The sequence below is a fragment of the Anomaloglossus baeobatrachus genome, chromosome 3 (assembly GCF_048569485.1).
Source record: "Anomaloglossus baeobatrachus isolate aAnoBae1 chromosome 3, aAnoBae1.hap1, whole genome shotgun sequence".
NCBI lineage: Eukaryota > Metazoa > Chordata > Amphibia > Anura > Aromobatidae > Anomaloglossus > Anomaloglossus baeobatrachus.
Window position 1 is genome coordinate 205120563 of NC_134355.1, and position 20224 is coordinate 205140786.

Genomic DNA, 20224 nt, shown 5'->3' on the forward strand with positions numbered 1-20224 from the left:
AATTTTTAATTAAGCAGAACAAAGTTTGTCAGAAGTAGTGATGGGCGGATCCGGACTGTAAAAGTCCACATACACGTGGTTTCAAAAGTATCTCAAGGATCTCCAGCCAATGATCCAGATTCGGCAACTTGGGAAATAAAATAAATAAAATAAAAATAAAGCAAGCTTGCTAACCTTACTGAGCTGTAACTGCTTTCAAGCAGCTCATTAGTCTCATACATATTCACTGCTTACCCCGCCCATTGGCAGTCCTGGCGTCTATGATTGGTTGCAGTCAGACATTGCCCCCAGCCTGTGTGACAGCGTGTCATACCACTTGCAAAAACAGATCCTGTCTGCGGGTCATTGTAGATTAGAGTAAAAATAAGAAAAAATAGGGTCCTCCCATATTCTAACACCCAGCACAGATAAACCATACAGCTACAGGCCGCTGCTCTTATCTTGGCAGTGTATCAAAATAAAAGAAACGGCATGCATTTTTAAAATAATTATTTAAATAAATAATTTTAAAAAATGGTGTGTGGTCCCTCCAATTTTGATACACAGCTGACAGCTGGAGCTGGTATTCTTAGGCTGGGGAGACCCATGTTTAGTGGGCTCACCTCAGCCTAAAAAAAGCAGCCTGCAGCACGATTGTTGCATCCATTATATGTGGCAATCCTGGAAATTTACTCAGCTCTTCCCAATTACCATGGTGCTGTGGCAATCGGAGTAATAAGGGGTTAATACCAGCTTCCAGCTGCTAGTAAGCCCTGGATTAGTAATGGGAGGTATTTATGAGATCCCCCAATACTAATCTGTAAGTGAAAAGAAATAAACCAAAACACCAAAAAAACATTTAAAATAAAATACACAAAAACACCATCTTTCTCCAATTTATTAACACTCAAAATACCCAGGTTCGAAGTAATCCACACAAGTGCCCACGATGATTACCGCTCTATTACATCTGAAGGGATGGGGGCAGCCAAAGAACATGACCGCCTGCTGTGGGCTTCAGACAGAGAATCAGCTGCGCGATGAGCGGTGACATCACATAGGTTATTTGCAGCCATAGCTGGAGATTCCCACGGTCCTCCACCTGTGATCGCAAGTAACCTGACCTCAGGTAACCTCAGTAAATTGAGTGACCTCACCTGCGTTTTTTTACCAGGAGGTGCAAATTTTGATGCTAAAATCTAGTGCAGAGATTATGGTACCAAATTTGAACCTTGTGGCGAAAAAATGCACAGAAACATTTTCAAAACAGTTTTTTTTGCATTTTTGGGCCAAGAGATGCAAATTTGGTGCAAAAATTTCTACACCATATTTAGTGATAAGCGAGTTTTATCGTTACTATTCGCTACTCGCATCGATAGTACGGTATTCGGGTTACTCATTACATTGCGTGTTTTTGTGTACTCGCCTCGTGATATTCGTATGTTCTGCACAGGAGTTTTGGCGCCTGATTTGCAGCCACTAAACATGCTGGCTTCTTAACCAATCACAGTAATGTTGAAGCCATCTTGGTTGTGGCATTAGGCTATGTGCGCACGTCACATTTTGTTTCTGTTTTTGTCAACAAAAATGCAGGTCACCCACATTGTTCCAGGATAAATTCATTGTCTCGATCTCTCTGTCTCTCTCTATCTCTCCAAGCGTTTTATACTCACCGATCACGTGGCGCGGCTGTTACACTGCTCCCGCTGCCTCTCATTCTTCTTCCGGGGCCGCTTATTAGGCTCATACATATTCACTGCTACTCCCGACCACCGGCTGTCTGTGATTGGTTGCAGTCAGACTTGCCCCCATGCCGAGTGACAGCTGTCTGACTTCAACCAATCAAAGACGCCAGTGGGTGGGTCTATATCGTACAGTAAAATAAATAAATAATTGAAAAAAAAGAAGCCACCCAGAATTGACCATCCATTAGATGTGACAGTCCCAGCACTTTACCCAGATCTTACTGATTGCCCTGGTGTGGTGGCAATCAGGGTAATACAGAGTTAATAACAGCCCATAGCTGTCACTCAGTCCTAGTTTAGTGATGCCAGGCATCTATGAGACACTCCCCATCATTAATCTGTAAGTGAAAGTGAATAAAAACAAACACCCCAAAAATCCTTTTTTGAAATAAAAAACAAAAAAGCACCCTTTTTATTAACTCCAATAACGCCCCTGCATGTCCGACGTAATCCACATGAGGTCCCATGACGCTTCCAATACTGCTACATCTGACGCTCACAGTGAGCGCCATAGAACAAGACTGCTCGCTTTGAGCTCCACACAGCAACTGAAGTGAGCCGCACGGTCAACGGTGACATCAGTCAGATTAGCCGTGGACACATCTGGAGTCCTCCACCCATGACAGCAAATCAACCGAGTGACTGAAGTGAGCCGCGCTATCAGCGGTGACGTCACTCGGGTGATTTGCAGTCACAGCTAGAGTCTTCCACCTGTGATCACAAATCAGGCTGCAACTGAAGTAAGCCGCAAATGGAGAACTCACCTGTGTGACATCACCACTAATCGCGCAGCTCACTTCAGTCATGGCCAGAACCTCTCAGCGGGCAGCAGTCCAGAGAGTAGTTGTCAGGTAGGGTCAAACCAGGAATTACAGAACAGGGTCAGAATCGGCAGGCAAGGATGTAATCAGCAAGCGAAGCAGAGGTCAAATCCGGATTGGGCAGCGAGGTACATAAACGACAGGCAGAAGGGTAGTCAGAACACAAGCAAGGTCAGCGCACAGGAATCAAAATACAAACAGCACAGGAACCAGGAATTCAAAGTATCTCTGGCAGTGGTCACATGACAGGAGGGGGAATAAGAAGGGTGTGGTGTCTTCCCATTGGCTGCAGGTGAATGATGGCAACTTCAGCTGGAAGACACACGCCACCTACAGTCAGCCAGTGGTACTGCAGGTTCCAGGGAAACCCAGCCTAGTGGATGAGCGGAGCCTGTGCTCAGCAGAGCCACGGGCACCGACTCCTCTCCCATCACGAGCACTATCCATGGCAGGAACACTGCGTCACCTGGCGATCGAAGCAGAAGTCGCAGGAGCGGACTCTGGGGGGGACATGACATCCTCCCTGTCATTCTGCAGCCCTCAATTCAAGTATTCAGAGGGCCTGCAGGTGTCAGGATACCTGAATTTTGTGAGGACCCAGAGGTGTCCCATTAACATACGTTTGGGAGGGACTGCTTTTACTTATACTTTTGGCTGGTCCCTCCCTCATTGAGACTCAGATATTTGGGATAGTAGAATTCCATAGCAGTTTACAATAAGCAGATTATTATTATTATTATTATTATTTATTTATAGAGCACCATTAATTCCATGGTGCTGTACATGAGAAGGGGGTTACATACAAAATACGTATACAAGTTACAGTAGACAGACTAGTACAGAGGGAAGAGGGCCCTACCCTTGCGGGCTTACATTCTATAGGATTATGGGGAGGAGACAATAGGTGGGGTGTAGGTCAGGCGGCAGCTCCGCACGGTGGTCGGGCGGCAGCTCCGCACGGTGGTCGGGCGGCAGCTCCGCACGGTGGTCGGGCGGCAGCTCCGCACGGTGGTCGGGCGGCAGCTCCGCACGGTGGTCGGGCGGCAGCTGCGCACGGTGGTCGGGCGGCAGCTGCGCACGGTGGTCGGGCGGCAGCTGCGCACGGTGGTCGGGCGGCAGCGAGTTCATTGTAGATTGTAGGCATTTCTGAACAGGTGCGTTTTCAGGTTCCGTTTCAAGTTTAGCATTGTAGCAGATTGTAGCATTGGGCTTTACCCTCCTCCTTCATGTCATTCTGCGGCCCTAAATTCAAATTTTCAGAGTCCCTGCAATAGTCAGGAAACCTGAATTCGGTGAGGGACCTGAGGTGGCCCAGTAACATACGTTTGGGAGGGATTGCTCTTACTTATACATTTGGGCGGTCCCTCCCTCATTGAGACTCAGACAGTGGAATACATATTCCATAGCAGTTTACAATGCGCCCATTGTAGAGTTGGGCTTTACCCTTCTCCTCCTCCTCCATGTCATTCTGCAGCCCTAAATTCAAGTATTCAGAGGGCTTGCAGGTGTAAGAAAACCTGGCTTTGGTAAGAGCCCTCAGGTGGCCCTGTAACATATGTTTGGCAGTGCCCTCCTCTGTAAATTTTAGAGTCCCCTCTTCTGTACATTTGAGAGTGCTCTCGCTTATTCATATCGTAGGCCCTCACTTGCTCATTTAAGGGCAGAGACTACAGAGAAAGGGAAGCAACATGGAGTGCAAGAAGGGAGCAGTGACTGCAGCCTGCGAGCCTCAGGTTTGGCTGAACTCTGCAGCAGAAAAAATAAAGCAGCTGCATTAGTCAACTGGATGACAAGCTCAAATATATTACTTGTGCAAATGAATGGACAAAGAATATATGGTGTCCCCCCTTCATGATGGGTTTATTGGATATTTATTGGTAATATTTGCTAGAATGTACAGGAAGAGAAGACTTGCTGATACTCTAGTACTGGGTCCAGTGCAGAATGTGCATCGGTTTTCAAAAAATTACTCCTGGGGGCTGTGTCATATATGCAGGAAGACACCATGACAAGGGCCTCCCATGACAAACATTATCTACACAGGACTACTGTAGTAGTTGTAGCCCTCAGTTCAAGTTTTTAGGGGGCAATCAGTCGTTCATCAACAGTCATTGTAAATTACTATTGAATATGTATCCCTTATCTCAGTCACAATGTGGGACAATCCAGGGATGTTTTTTGGCCAGCTATCGTATCTGAAATTAAATTTCTATTGAATATGTATCCCCTATCTCAGTCACAATGCTGGCAGTGTTGTCTGAGGGTGATGTTTTCAGCAACTGATCTACAACGACCTTCTTGAAAGATTCCATTGTGCACCACTTTTGTGACTCTAAAAGGAGAGAAAGAAATTTCTCCTTGTACCGTGGGTCCAGAAAGGTGGCCAACCAGTAGAGGTTGTTGGATAAAATGTGTATCACGTGAGGGTCTTGCCACAGACAATTAAACATGAACTGTGCCATGTGGGCCAAGCTGCAAACAGGCAAAGGTTCTGTGTCACAATATCAATCCTCTCCTCATGCTCACTCGCCTCCTCCTCCCCTACCTCCAACCAATCCATCCTAGACAAACATGAAGCTAGGGTTGAGAGTTCCCTGTGTAGTTTTGGGAGTCCCCTTGGTAGCACAGAAAAACAAGTCCTCTCTCTCCTCATCCTTCTCATCCTCTTCATCATCACCCAAGGTTGCCACAGAATATTGGCTAGGCTGGGTAGTATTACCCATTGGGAAATCTGGCTCCATAGCAACATGAAGGGCACTCAAAGCTTCCACTTTGAGATTATAAAGTGATTGTTTCAACAGACACAGCAGCGGGATGGTTAAGCTGATAATAGCCTGATCACATCTCATGAGCTTGGTGCAGTACTAAAAGTTCTCAAGAACCTCACAAATGTCAGCGATCCACACCCACTCCACAGTTGTAACATGTAGTGGCTGACTCTCAGTCTGTCAGACATGTTAAAGCTGGAATTCAGCTACTGCCCACTGCTGCTCACTAAACCTTGCCAACATGATGATATGTAGAGTTCCACCATGTGGGCAGATTGCACATGAGTGGGTGACTTGGCAAATTCAAGTGCTTTGCAGCTCTGCAAGACTAGAAAAAGCAGTAGAGGAATGGCAGAAATGGGCACTAATTTGGCGCACCTTCTCAAGTAGGTACGGGAAGTCAGGGTATGTTTGGAGAAATTTCTCAACAACTTGGTTCAGTAGGTGAGCCATGCATGGCACATGTACCAGCTTGCTGACCTTTAAAACTGCCACTAGGTTACGCCCATTATCGCAGACGACCAGACCAGGTTGGAGGTGCAGTGGGGAGAGCCACTAATCGGTCTGCTCTTTTATATCTTGCCACAGCTCTGCTGTAGTGTGTGGTTTCTGACCTAAACAGATCAGCTTCAGCAGAGCATATTTCCATTTTGCTGATGCGTTGCTGCACAGCTCCCAGCTTGGCAGTGATGGGGAGGGTAATTTAGCGGAGGATGAGGAGCAGGGGGAGAAGGGGAGACAGGAAGTGGCATATGATGAGGCAGAAACCCTGATAGAAGTTGGGCCTTCTATTCTTGGCGTGGGTAGGATGTGTGATGTTACAGTTTGCGACTTTGTGCCAGCCTTCACCAGGTTCGCCCAGTGTGCCGAGACAGATATGTATCGTTCCTGTCCACAACAACTTCTCCACGTGTCTAATGTTAGGTGGACATTCCCAGTTACGACGTTGGTCAGAGCATGGTTGAAATTGTTTAACACGTGCCTGTGTAATTGATCAATGTTTTGCTAAAAATCTCATTTCATATTATAGTACAGTTGGAATAAATCTGTGAATTTACACTTTATTTGATGCATGCCACTCTCAGATGTGCTGGCTTCTTTCTCTTTTTACTTGTTACAATGGTCCGGTGGCTGACCACCACCACGCCATGCACGCCTGATGTTGGTTTGCAAACATTCCTCCTGTTGGTGGCAGTTCACATTCAGCCACCTCACCCTTTCCACATGCTTTGCTAATTAAGCACCATACTTGGGTCTGGTCTGCCTTTATTTATGGTTGCTGGTCTGGCACTGTGAAGGTCAGTTTTGACATTGTCCTGGTGTGTATGGCATGTGCTGCACATGCTTGGACCTGGGCTGCCTTTTATCCGCAGTTGCCTCTTTTTGCTACATGGAAGCAGTTATATAAAGGTCACAGGTATTTGTTGCTCTTATGGTTCTGCTTTTAATTTATCTAGGATGCCACATGGCACAATGAAATAAAAAATATAGAGTAGGACCCCCCTATTAAGATTTGCCATGACGTGGCAGGAGTGGCCCAAAAAATTGATCAATATTTTGCTAAAAATCTCATTTTGTATTATAGTACAGTTGGAATAAATCTGTGAATTTACACTTTATTTCATGCATGCCACTCTCAGATGTGCTGGCTTCTTTCTCTTTTGGCAGTGGTCAGAACACGGTTGAGATTGTTTAACACGTGCTTGTGTAACGCGGGGATGGCACACCAGGCAAAACAGTGGCGGTTGGGAACATTGTATCGTGTGGCAGCCACAGCCAAGAGACACTGTGTTCCCACAAGCCTAAACAGTAGCATCTGCACGGCCTGCAATTTGGCAATGTGCGAGTTTAGGTTTTGTGCCTGTGAGTGCGTGGCTTGGTATTTCCATGATCTCAGGCACAGGCAACTGGATGCTTCGCTGAGACAAGGAAGTGGATGTGGTTGATGTTTGCTGTCTCTGTGCAATCACAGCTTGTGGGCAGGATGTAGGAGCGCCTACTTCCTAGATAGCAGATTGTGAAAGATGTAGCACAGGTGACATGGCAGTGGTTTGACCCGCAGACACAAATTTGGTACCCTGGTGTTCTGCCCACCTACTGGGGTGCTTGACTGCCATGTAGTTCTGCATACTGGTGGTGCTCAGGTTGCCATTGCCCTGGCCTCTGCTCAACTTGGTATGGCAGATGCTACAGATTACAATGTTTTTCTCTGAAGGACTTTCAGAAAAAAACTTCCAAAGAGTGGCTGAATACCCCCTTACCCTGACTTGGGCCACAGTGGGGGTGCTCTTCGGAACAGTTGACCCAGTTCTCACTCTGGGCAAACCACTACCCCTTGATGCCTGTGTTGGTGCTACATGTCCATCTTCCTTTGTGTTGCTGTGCTGACTATGCATGTCAACGGGCCAGGTCGGATCAGTGGACTGATCATCGACCACTTCGTCTTCCATCTCATCCTCCTTCCCAATTCAGATTTTAGGCTGACATGATGGCAACTGAGTGTCATCATCACCAGCCTCTACCTTTGGAGACAGTAAATCAGGTTCCTCTAAGTGGCTTTCTTCTGGCCGTAGGTCCTCAAATACTGGCGCATCAATGCACGTCACCTCCTCATGTCCCTTTTCATTACTACATGGTGCGAGGCCAGAAACAACCAAAGGATACGTACAAAACAGATCCTTATGCAGGCGTCACAGATACGATCTATTGTGCGATCACACGAGCGATCGTACTCACCCCCGTCGTTTGTTCGTCACGGGCAATTAGTTGCCCGTGGCGCACAAAGTCGTTAAAACCCCGTCACATGCACTTATCTGCTGAGCGACATCGCTGTGGGCGGCGAACATCCTCTTCCTGAAGGGGGTGGGACGTTCGGCGTCACAGCGACATCACACAGCGGCCGGCCAATAGAAGCGGAGGGGCGGAGATGAGCGGGACATAAACATCCCACCCACCTCCTTCCTTCCGCATAGCCGGTGGGACGCAGGTAAGGTGCAGTTCATCATTTCCGGGGTGTCACACAGAGCGATGTGTGCTACCCCGGGTACGATGAACAACCAGCGCAGAGAAGAAGAAACGACTTTTTGAAAATGAGCGACGTGTCAATGAGCAATGATAAGGTGAGTATTTTTGCTCGTTCACCGTAGCTGTCACACGCTACGATATACAGTTAGGTCCAGAAATATTTGGACAGTGACACAAGTTTTGTTATTTTAGCTGTTTACAAAAACATGTTCAGAAATACAATTATATATATAATATGGGCTGAAAGTGCACACTCCCAGCTGCAATATGAGAGTTTTCACATCCAAATCGGAGAAAGGGTTTAGGAATCATAGCTCTGTAATGCATAGCCTCCTCTTTTTAAAGGGACCAAAAGTAATTGGACAAGGGACTCTAAGGGCTGCAATTAACTCTTAAGGCGTCTCCCTCATTAACCTGTAATCAATGAAGTAGTTAAAAGGTCTGGGGTTGATTACAGGTGTGTGGTTTTGCATTTGGAAGCTGTTGCTGTGACCAGACAACATGCGGTCTAAGGAACTCTCAATTGAGGTGAAGCAGAACATCCTGAGGCTGCAAAAAAAAGAAACAATCCATCAGAGAGATAGCAGACATGCTTGGAGTAGCAAAATCAACAGTCGGGTACATTCTGAGAAAAAAGGAATTGACTGGTGAGCTTGGGAACTCAAAAAGGCCTGGGCGTCCACGGATGACAACAGTGGTGGATGATCGCCGCATACTTTCTTTGGTGAAGAAGAACCCATTCACAACATCAACTGAAGTCCAGAACACTCTCAGTGAAGTAGGTGTATCTGTCTCTAAGTCAACAGTAAAGAGAAGACTCCATGAAAGTAAATACAAAGGGTTCACATCTAGATGCAAACCATTCATCAATTCCAAAAATAGACAGGCCAGAGTTAAATTTGCTGAAAAACACCTCATGAAGCCAGCTCAGTTCTGGAAAAGTATTCTATGGACACATGAGACAAAGATCAACCTGTACCAGAATGATGGGAAGAAAAAAGTTTGGAGAAGAATGGGAATGGCACATGATCCAAGGCACACCACATCCTCTGTAAAACATGGTGGAGGCAACGTGATGGCATGGGCATGCATGGCTTTCAATGGCACTGGGTCACTTGTGTTTATTGATGACATAACAGCAGACAAGAGTAGCCGGATGAATTCTGAAGTGTACCAGGATATACTTTCAGCCCAGATTCAGCCAAATGCCGCAAAGTTGATCGGACGGCGCTTCATAGTACAAATGGACAATGACCCCAAGCATACAGCCAAAGCTACCCAGGAGTTCATGAGTGCAAAAAAGTGGAACATTCTGCAATGGCCAAGTCAACCACCAGATCTTAACCCAATTGAGCATGCATTTCACTTGCTCAAATCCAGACTTAAGACGGAAAGACCCACAAACAAGCAAGACCTGAAGGCTGCGGCTGTAAAGGCCTGGCAAAGCATTAAGAAGGAGGAAACCTAGCGTTTGGTGATGTCCATGGGTTCCAGACTTAAGGCAGTGATTGCCTCCAAAGGATTCACAACAAAATATTGAAAATAAAAATATTTTGTTTGGGTTTGGTTTATTTGTCCAATTACTTTTGACCTCCTAAAATGTGGAGTGTTTGTAAAGAAATGTGTACAATTCCTACAATTTCTATCAGATATTTTTGTTCAAACCTTCAAACTAAACGTTACAATCTGCACTTGAATTCTGTTGTAGAGGTTTCATTTCAAATCCAATGTGGTGGCATGCAGAGCCCAACTCGCGAAAATTGTGTCACTGTCCAAATATTTCTGGACCTAACTGTATCAAACGATGCCGGATGTGCATCACTTATGACGTGACCCCGCTGACATATCGCACGATATATAGCGTCTCGTGTGACGCCCGCACTAGAGTCGCCAAGCTTGGGGTCATATGTCTCCTGTGACTGATGATGGGGGGAGGAATGATGACCAGGTTGAAGATTGGATGGGCCAGCTTTCTGTCTATCCACAGTAGACTGTGTGATTGTTGAAGATTTGTTGCTATTTGAGAAATGCAAAGAGACCTTGTCTGCCATCCAAGAGAGGATATGCTCTTGCTCTTCTGGCTTCCTCACACATTTACGTTCCAGACTGGGAAATTTGGCAAGGAATATTGTGGATGCATCAAGTTTCTTCTGACTTGACACAGATACAGTGCCTTGTCGCCCACCAGTGACAACACCACACCCACATCCACATACCTGTCCCTTAACAACTGGCTTTTTTGTCATTTTGAGTTTTGGTGACATATTTGCAAATGTTGATGGCCCAAGCAAAGCAAACTTTGATCCCAAAAATATTGTGGAAAAATACCAGTGAGTTCTTTGTACCAGGCAGCCCAAATGCTAGTAGTACTGCTTTGTATTTAGCAAGCCCACTAGCACCATATTTATGTGGCTGATGTGGATGTCACAAGACAAGATGTGTGAGCCCCAAAATATTGGAAAAACAGGACTGGTCCGTTTTGTGTATCAGGCAGCACAAAATGCTAGTACTACTGCTTTGAATTTGGCAAGCCCACTAGGAACGTATTAACATGGCTGATGTGGACGGAATAAGCCAGGCTGTGACCCACTAAATATTGGGGAAACAAGACTGGTGCGTTTAGTGTATCAGGCAGCACAAAATGCTAGTACTACTGCTTTGAATTTGGCAAGCCCACTAGGAACGTATTAACATGGCTGATGTGGACGGAATAAGCCAGGCTGTGACCCCCTAAATATTGGGGAAACAAGACTGGTGCGTTTAGTGTATCAGGTAGCACAAAATGCTAGTACTACTGCTTGAATTTGGCAAGCCCATTAGCAATTAAGTACTGTGACTGATATGCATGGCCCAAGCCAAACTGTGACCCAAAAATAGCGGGAGGAAAAAAACCAGGGCTTGTAAACAAGAGGCAATACAAAATGCCACTACTTTGTGTGCTCAAAAAAAGAGCTCTGCCTCTGACAAGAGCTGTTCTTCTATGGATATGGAAGGACAGTGTAAGAACAATGTGGGTGACCTGCATTTTTGTTAACAAAAACGGATCCAAAACGCAACAAAAGTGAGGCCCTGCTAGCTACATACAAAAGGATAGGATAGATTTGTTGGTTGCAGCCAGTAAAAACCTTAAAATACCAACACCTACCACTATATCAGGAACTCTTGTGCAAACACATGAGATACAAAAAATACAAACTCTAGATCAGACTGGGAGCAAAACTCCCTTTCTTGCTGGGAATAAATCGTCCTCCAAACAAAGTGCAGGGAGAGCTCTTATTCACATGCAAGAAATAAAAAGGTGCATGAGAACTAATTAAATCTCAGAAGGAAAAAACAAAAATACTTATCAGACATAACTGCAGACCAGGATGACATGGAAACAGAACCGATGCAAAGGCATGAAAAAGCCACTGCAAAAATCATTCCTGGAGAATCCAAAAAGGAGCAGAAAATAAGGCAAAAACAGAACCTACAAGGAAAGGCAAAAGCCTTAAAGCTGGAGGACAAAATTCAGGACATTTTCTCATGGAGTAGAAACAAATATCACCGGCAAAGGCTAGACAAAAACTGCCTTCCTTTATTCCCCCAGGCTGGATTCCATAGGTGTCGCGGGCGGGGGGTGCGCTGCTCGACTCCGCGCTTGCGGCTTGGGTCCGGCTGCTGCTGCTCGGTGGCTCGAGCGGTGGGCCTGATCCCGGAACCTCGAGCGGCGCTCCTCGCCCATGAGTGAAAGGGGTGGTCTGTTGGGGTTTGGGATGTCGGTTTGTGACGCCAGCCACGGTGTGTGGTGAGGTTGGGGCACCACCGCTGCTCTGTACGGGGATCCCGGGAGCGATGACAGGGAGCAGCTGGGATGTTTCTCTCCCCTCCGTGGGTAGGGGGATTTTGGTAGTCCCGGTGCCCGGAGTTGTTGACTGTAGGGTGGATTGCGGGGCTTGGCCAGGTTCAGGGTCGCGGGGCAGCGCTGTGCCAGATGGCACGGTGGTACTTACTCAGCTAGTAATGTACACGGAGTCTCTGGTAAAACAAACGGCTGGATGGACGAGTCCCACAGACGGCTGCGACGGTCACTCCCGGTAGGTTGGCGGTAACTGTCTCTCCCTGCACCGGTGTTGTGTTCTCGGCCCCGATGGCTTCCCACCGGTAACCCGCTCTCCAGCGGTATATTTGCCGGAGGAGCCCCTTTTTGCCCGCAGCTGTGGCGGTAGCTGTATTTCCCTTCACGGTTGAGCGGTTGCCTTCAGTCGGGTCTTTGCTGCTGGGAAACCCCGGAGGTTCCCGTCGCTGACGGATTTGACCGGTTTAACGGCGACTCCAAGCCTGGTCGGGGGTCCGTAGGCCCTGCTGAATGGTGCTGGCCTCTCTTCGCTCCCCCGGTCCGGTACCGGCGGGCCACCGCCCGTCCCCGGTCCTTACGGTTGTGCGTCCATCGGCCTCGCCTGCAGACGGTCACCACCATCTGCCAACCTTGCTCGTAGGTGCCCGGGCCACGTACCCGAACACGGTCAGTCTGCTCCACTCTCCAAACTCAACTCCTCAACTCTACTCTTTTCCCGCCTCCAGGACTGTGAACTCCTCGGTGGGAGGGGCCAACCGCCTGGCTCCACCCCACCTGGTGTGGACATCAGCCCCTGGAGGGAGGCAACAAGGATTTTGTGTGTGCGGCTGATGTGCCTAACCGGGGTGTGAGGTGTGTTTTTGCAGTACCTGTGATGACCTGGCTTGTCCAGGGCACCACATTCCCCCTTGGTTAAAAGCAGACCATCCGCGGGCTGCTTGTCCATCACCGGTTTTATTTTCACAACTGAAAAGTAGAAAAAACATGTAAAACACAAGCATCACTTCATAAAACTTCCCATAACGGGAGGCACTTTTCTTAAAAATTACTAACATTTTTATTAACGGCAACGGCTTCCGCTCTTCCCTGCCCAAACAACCTGGCCCTGATGCTGCCACTAAGAAAATGGGCAGCACCCCTTGCCCCAGTCCAGAACCAATTGCCCAAGCGGGTACAGTCTCTTTTAGGGGACCCGCGTCCATGGGGGACCCCTGAACCCCTGGAGGATTGCCACCGGTTACGGTAGTGGCGGGCCTGGGCCATCCATTTCCTCCAGGCCCATCCTCCAAATCAGCCTTTCCGGAGGCGGTCACGGTAACAAGCCAACATTTTTATTTACATGCCACAAGTTTGTAGTTGCCCTGCAAGTTCTCGGGCTTGTCCGTAAGTAGTCCCCTTACGCAACGGTTGCAGAAGGTCCCTTCGGGGACTAGTTGCCGGCAACGGCCGGTTCAATCACAGTGCAATCAGATAAACAACGGTTGATTCCTTTTCTTATCATTCAGTTACATTCTTATACATTCAACAACATACAACAGTGCAGGTGGTCCCAACGGGGACAACTTGTGGCGGAGGACCGCTGCCATCACTCCAGATCCACTCCACCTGGTGGGGGGAGGGGGCTGGGTTGGTGCTTGAGACTTTTAGCCTCCTCTCAGCCTAGCGTCCAGGGCAAACCAGCCCCTCTCCCCGCAGTGCCGGGTATAGGTGACAAGGTCGCCGGGGAACAAGTTGCGACCTGGGTGATCCTCCGGTAGGTGGTCATTTACGTCCCTCCGGGCTATAAAAACTTCGGCCTCCAGGCCCGGTTCGAAAATGAAGCCGTATCCCCTACGGACGTCGAACCTCCTCACTTGCCCTTCGTACCTTGGACCCCGCACCCGGAAAGTGGCCCTGCGGAAGTTCTCTTTCTCTCTTATTGTGCGGGCTACCAGCTCCGCCTTCCTTTTCTCCCTCTCCGCGATTTCTTGGCCCAGCGGTGTCGGCTCCCTGTCCCAGTAAGGGGCTATTGCGGGCCCATGCGCACGGGTTGGGCCCCGCGAGACCTCCTTTACGCTGCCTATTACTGGCGTTCAGGGTGGGAGGTCCCGCGGTGTCATGGCCTGGGGCGCTGACTCACAGCAACGACCCGGCGCAGCCTCAGCCGAGGCGTGGGGGATGGGTACAGGGATCCTCTCCCGCTTGACCTCTGTCTCTTTCTGCACGGGGCAAGCTTCCGGAGTCGGTTCAGGCCTAGGCACGGTCACTGCGTGTGCCTCTGGGACATCTCCGCTAATGAGCTCGGCTTTTGGTATCTTCCAGGGGAGCGGTTCCGGACGGTCACGGGCCTCGGCTGCAGGTCGGTCCGCCTGGGCGGATTGGCAGGGTACCGCTACCGGTTGTGGTGGTAGCAGGCCTAGTGGCGGGGCAGCAGCAGCCAACACGGGCAGCAGGGGAGGCAGCAGGGCGAGCGGGTGTAGACCGGGCTCCTCAGCCGCGATGGCCGACCCTATAGGGATACAGGGGCCTGGGTCGCTTACCCGCTCTTCCGAAACTTCCTCCACCTCGCGTCTCCGTATGGCCGCCACCACATCCGCCATGTCGGCTTTCCCCTCCTCCAAGAGGAGCTGCACTCGGATCTGCAGTCGGCTATGCAGCTGAGCGGTCCGGACCTCCATCCACGCCGCAGTACTGGGCGCGGGGGCTACGGTGTTGCTGGTCAGACGGTGCATCGCTGCGGTGGCCTCTTCCAGGAACCAAAAGATGGCTGCAGGGTTCTGGCGTCCCTGCTTTTATAGTCGCGGTCTACATGCGGCCAGACGCCATCCGTGCCCCCTTGGTTTCTGTTTGGCACCTCCTCTTCAGGGGCGGAGCTTCGGCTTTCGCGCCTCCACTACTCGGGAAGACGCTCGAGCGGGGAATTTTCGCGCCCAAGATGGCAGCTTCTGAAAATTTTCGGCCGGACCCTCCGGCGGGACACAAGGTGCACTTCTACCAGATGGCAGAGCGGTAAGATCCTGTTTGTGATGCCAAGTTGTCACGGGGGGGTGCGCTGCTCGACTCCGCACTTGCGGCTCGGGTCCGGCTGCTGCTGCTGCTCGGTGGCTCGAGCGGTGGGCCGGATCCCGGAACCTCTAGCGGCGCTCCTCGCCCGTGAGTGAAAGGGGTGGTCTGTTGGGGTTTGGGATGTCGGTTTGTGACGCCACCCACGGTGTGTGGTGAGGTTGGGGCACCACCGATGCTCTGTATGGGGATCCCGGGAGCGATGACAGGGAGCAGCTGGGATGTTTCTCTCCCCTCCGTGGGTAGGGGGATTTTGGTAGTCCCGGTGCCCGGAGTTGTTGACTGTAGGGTGGATTGCGGGGCTTGGCCAGGTGCAGGGTCGCGGGGCAGCGCTGTGCCAGATGGCACGGTGGTACTTACTCAGCCAGTAACGTACACGGAGTCTCTGCTAAAACAAACGGCTGGATGGACGAGTCCCACAGACGGCTGCGACGGTCACTCCCGGTAGGTTGGCGGTAACTGTCTCTCCCTGCACCAGTGTTGTGTTCTCAGCCCCGATGGCTTCCCACCGGTAACCCGCTCCCCAGCAGTATATTTGCCGGAGGAGCCCCTTTTTGCCCGCAGGCGCTGGCCCTGGGGCGGTAGCTGTATTTCCCTTCACGGTTGAGCGGTTGCCTTCAGTCAGGTCTTTGCTGCTGGGAAACCCCGGAGGTTCCCGTCACTGACGGATTTGACCGGTTTAACGGCGACTCCAAGCCTGGTCGGGGTCCGTAGGCCCTGCCGAATGGTGCTGGCCTCTCTTCGCTCCCCGGTCCGGTACCGGCGGGCCACCGCCCGTCCCCGGTCCTTACAGTTGTGCGTCAATCGGCCTCGCCTGCAGACGGTCACCACCGTCTGTCAACCTTGCTCGTAGGTGCCTGGGCCACGTACCCGGACACGGTCAGTCTGCTCCACTCTCCAAACTCAACTCCCCAACTCTACTCTTTTCCCGCCTCCAGGACTGTGAACTCCTCGGTGGGAGGGGCCAACCGCCTGGCTCCACCCCACCTGGTGTGGACATCAGCCCCTGGAGAGAGGCAACAAGGATTTTGTGTGTGCGGCTGATGTGCTTAACCGGGGTGTGGGGTGTGTTGTTGCAGTACCTGTGACGACCTGGCTTGTCCTGGGCGCCACATAGGCTTCCTGGAATAGCAATCATCCCCTGCACCTGTCTGAGCGACAGATGCAGAATCAGACTCACTATCAGCACTAGCCACCAGAGGGAGCCCATAAACACTCTCGGGAACAGCACCATCTCTGATGATATTCCCAACAGATGAGATCCTCGGATGAGCCATACAGCCGTTTGACTGAAACCTAAAACCTTTTTTTGCAGAAATTTGAATATTGCTTGAAAGGAAACTACTGTTGTGAGTGAGATCAGGAATTCTAGTGGTGAATTCAGTATGCACATTATATAGACAGCTTAGCACTTAGAAATTGTGTAATGTGTACCCAGCCAAAGCATGTACTCGTGATAACAGGCGATCATAAAGGTATCAATCCAAATGGATTTTAAAAACAGGTTGGAGTTGATTTTTGGATGTCCCTGACTGGAATAACACTTCTGGAGGAAGGGGGGGAAACACGCACGTCTCTTAAAGAGTTAAGCAAAGCACATCTTACTGCAATACACATTTCATAAACACTGATGTACACAACAGCAGTCTAAATGAGTTAGGAATGTAGTTATTGTTGAGACAATATCTCTAACACGACTAGAATGGTGTGTACACACACAAAAAGGAGTACAATTTCCATAAAATATAATAATCTTTATTAGAAAAATAGAGTGAAAACACTAATAAATACAGAATAGTATTACATCAATTGTGAGGATAAAGGAGGACCTCTACCAAAACATCACCCCCCACAATAGTGTGTGTGTGCGCTCAATAAGAGCATATAATAATGCCTGTGACAACCATGCAGACAGAAAAGGTAAATATATCCTAGGATTAGATAATAAACTGCTGCTTTGGATGCACAGAGACTCCAGAACTGGCCAAGGGTAGGTACCTATATACTAATCAAAAGAGTAACACCAAATGGAGTATCTAATATAACTTACCCATACAGGGACAGAAGGAGCACAAGAGCACACACAGTGGGGGGAAGAGGAACTGCAACCAATCCCGAACGCGTATCGCTATTGCTTCCTCAGCAGGACGGAGGCCAGTTCTGGAGCCTCTGTGCATCCAAAGCAGCAGTTTATTATCTAATCCTAGGATATATTGACCTTTTCTGTCTGCATGATTGTCACAGGCATTATTATATGCTCTTATTGAGCGCACACACACACTATTGTGGGGGGTGATGTTTTGGTAGAGGTCCTCCTTTATCCTCACAATTGATGTAATACTATTCTGTATTTATTAGTGTTTTCACTCTATTTTTCTAATAAAGATTATTATATTTTATGGAAATTGTACTCCTTTTTGTGTGTGTACACACCATTCGAGTGGTCATTATGATGGAGTTTTTCCAGATACTTAATCCTACTTTAAGGGTAATATAAGAGATTTTTGGGGATTGACAATGATTTTACAGCCCTTTTCCCTTTGGTCTTTGGTCTTTTTTGTAATATCTCTAACACGGTATGGAAAACACTATTTGTCTAAAAAAAATGCATTTTATATGTACCTTGATAACTTTGAAATTGAGGTAGCTTTTGTGAAGCATGATGACACTGTATTCATCACTTCCATCTTCAACAATATGTCTCAAAGTCAGCAATTCTTTCTTGTTAGACAAAATAGCAGATCTCCATGCAGGATCTTCTTCATCACAAATTACAATCTTTTCTCCAAATATCTTGATTGCTTCATAAAGCGCGGCTGGGTCCTCAAATTCTTCTGGACAAGTAAACTGACTCTGTTACACACGTAAAAATATTACTTTTCTAAATGCTTTACATTTCCATAAATAGGCAAATAAGCAAATTATTAATTTCATTCTGGGCTATAAGAACGTGATTGTAATAATATGGCATGGTCATTCTCAAAACCTTTGGCCACGAATGTATTACAAATCATTAAGTGCTCATTGTTTACATGGTCTGCCTGTATAAACAGCCTATTAAATGGCTTGTTGATTTGGGATGTCTAGTTCTTTTTATCTTGTTGCAATTACACTTTTAGCAGCAAGAAATTTATGAATAACAATGGATCTAATGAAAAAAGGGTTAGTTGTGGTGAAAAGGGAAACACTTTTTTTTCTTATTTCTGCAAGGGGGTTATAAACCTACTCCCAAAAAGACCTAATTAAAAAGCAGTCCCAAAATGTATGAAGTATGTTCCCCTTCTTTCCATTTTTGAAGGTTCCATGAAGTTTTACTGATGGGAAGTACCACCTCATTAGGAGTTTATAATAGGATTCATGAAGGTTAGCACAAGTGGTTGTGTAATACGTCTAGTTAATACCATTTTGCCACTTGTCAGTTGCGAAGGAGCTTTTGAGTTTTGTATATATGTATTCACTTTGTGAATACTCTACAAGATGGAAAAACAATATCCTTTCAACTCAGATGCCTCAAACGATAAGTGACAAGTTTGTGTCAGAAAAACGAGAAAGTGAAGAAGCAATGGGTTCTCAATTAGCAGTGAAAAAAGTATAATTTTTGGGGGATTTTTAACAGGATTACTATTCGCAAAATAAATTAAACAATTACAAAGAAGTTTTGCCAAACCGTTGATAAATTCTTCATATTTTTTGGACGCAGGAACAGGCTAGATGTTTAACCCCTTACCCCCGGCAATTTTCTGTTTTTTGTTTTCATTTATTCCTCCCCTTCTTCCAAGAGCCATAATTTTTTTATTTTTACAGCAATGTAGACATATGAGAGCTTGTTTTTTGCAGGATAAGTTGTACTTTTGAATTACACCATTCCTTCTGCCCCATATTGTACTGAGAAACGGGAAAAAAATTCCAAATGCGGTGAAATTATATGATTCCCCCATCAGTACAAGTTTGTAGATACCAAACGTACAGTTTTGCTATTATTAAATAGTGAAAAAAAATCATAAAGTAGTAAAAAAAAAAAAGAATAGCTCTTTTGTAATAATTTTCCAATAGTTGTAGAATTCTCATTTTTTGGTATCTAGAGCTCAGGGACAGAAAGTGTCACATGTATCAAGACAGGCACAAGATCAGAGCTCTCTAGCACAATCTTACACCATGCACATTTCAACGGTGTTAATTTCTTTTGGGAACTTAATAGTTAACTCCTTTCTGTGCTGCAGCAGTCTCTCTCAGTCGGCTATTTGATCTTTTCCAGCCTGTATATAATCCCTCTGCTTCCTGAAGAGGTTGCTGGTTGTTCAATTTAGTTGGTGCTAGCCCAGGAGCAGAGTGGAAAGGTCTGTTGCTTTCTGTTGAGATCTCTTACGATCTGACTTGATTGTTATGAGTCGTTTTTCCTTCCTTCTTTTCTTTATATTTTACCTATGCACCTTTGGTTATCTCCTGGAGGAGGTTTTAGGTGTGAGTGAGTTTTTGTTTACCCCCATCTTGGTTCTGTATTGGTTGGTGTTTGGGCTCCACCGGGTCATTCCCTTAGGTGGTGGGGACAAAGTTGGATAGGGCCTGGATAGGAGACAGGGTCACACTGGAGGCTCGACGCTGACTACCACAAAGTCTACCATTGGGATAAGGGTCAGCTCAATGTCCTTAGCCGTAGGGCCAATTTAGGAATCCTGTTCCACCTTATTCACTATATTATCCCGTTACAGAAAGGTGTCACTGCAACAAGAGCAATGATGTTACTATAGAGCACCCGCTGTACTGAGGTGCGCAGAATACCAGGATGCTACGGAGACTGGGACAACATTGGAATGAGCAGAGGTGAATATTTATTTATTTACATCAATGAGTACACCGGTGGCCATAATACTATATGGAGGACTATGGGCGGTGCCTTATACAATATGGAAGACCATGGCGGATGCATTATACTATATGGAGGATCTATATGGTAACCATGGGCATGCTTTATGTGATATGGAGGACTATGGGTGATGCCTTATACAA

At 47.6% G+C, this 20224-nt stretch overlaps 1 protein-coding gene across 1 annotated transcript in view; it reads right to left on the reverse strand.

Moving 5' to 3' along the window:
* Positions 1–20224, reverse strand: part of PCNX2 (pecanex 2) — a 1407555-nt gene that overhangs the window by 164961 nt on the left and 1222370 nt on the right. The window contains exon 29 of the mRNA XM_075339694.1: positions 17840–18070. Within this exon, the coding sequence (XP_075195809.1) occupies positions 17840–18070 (231 nt within the window). The remainder of the gene's footprint in view (positions 1–17839; positions 18071–20224) is intronic.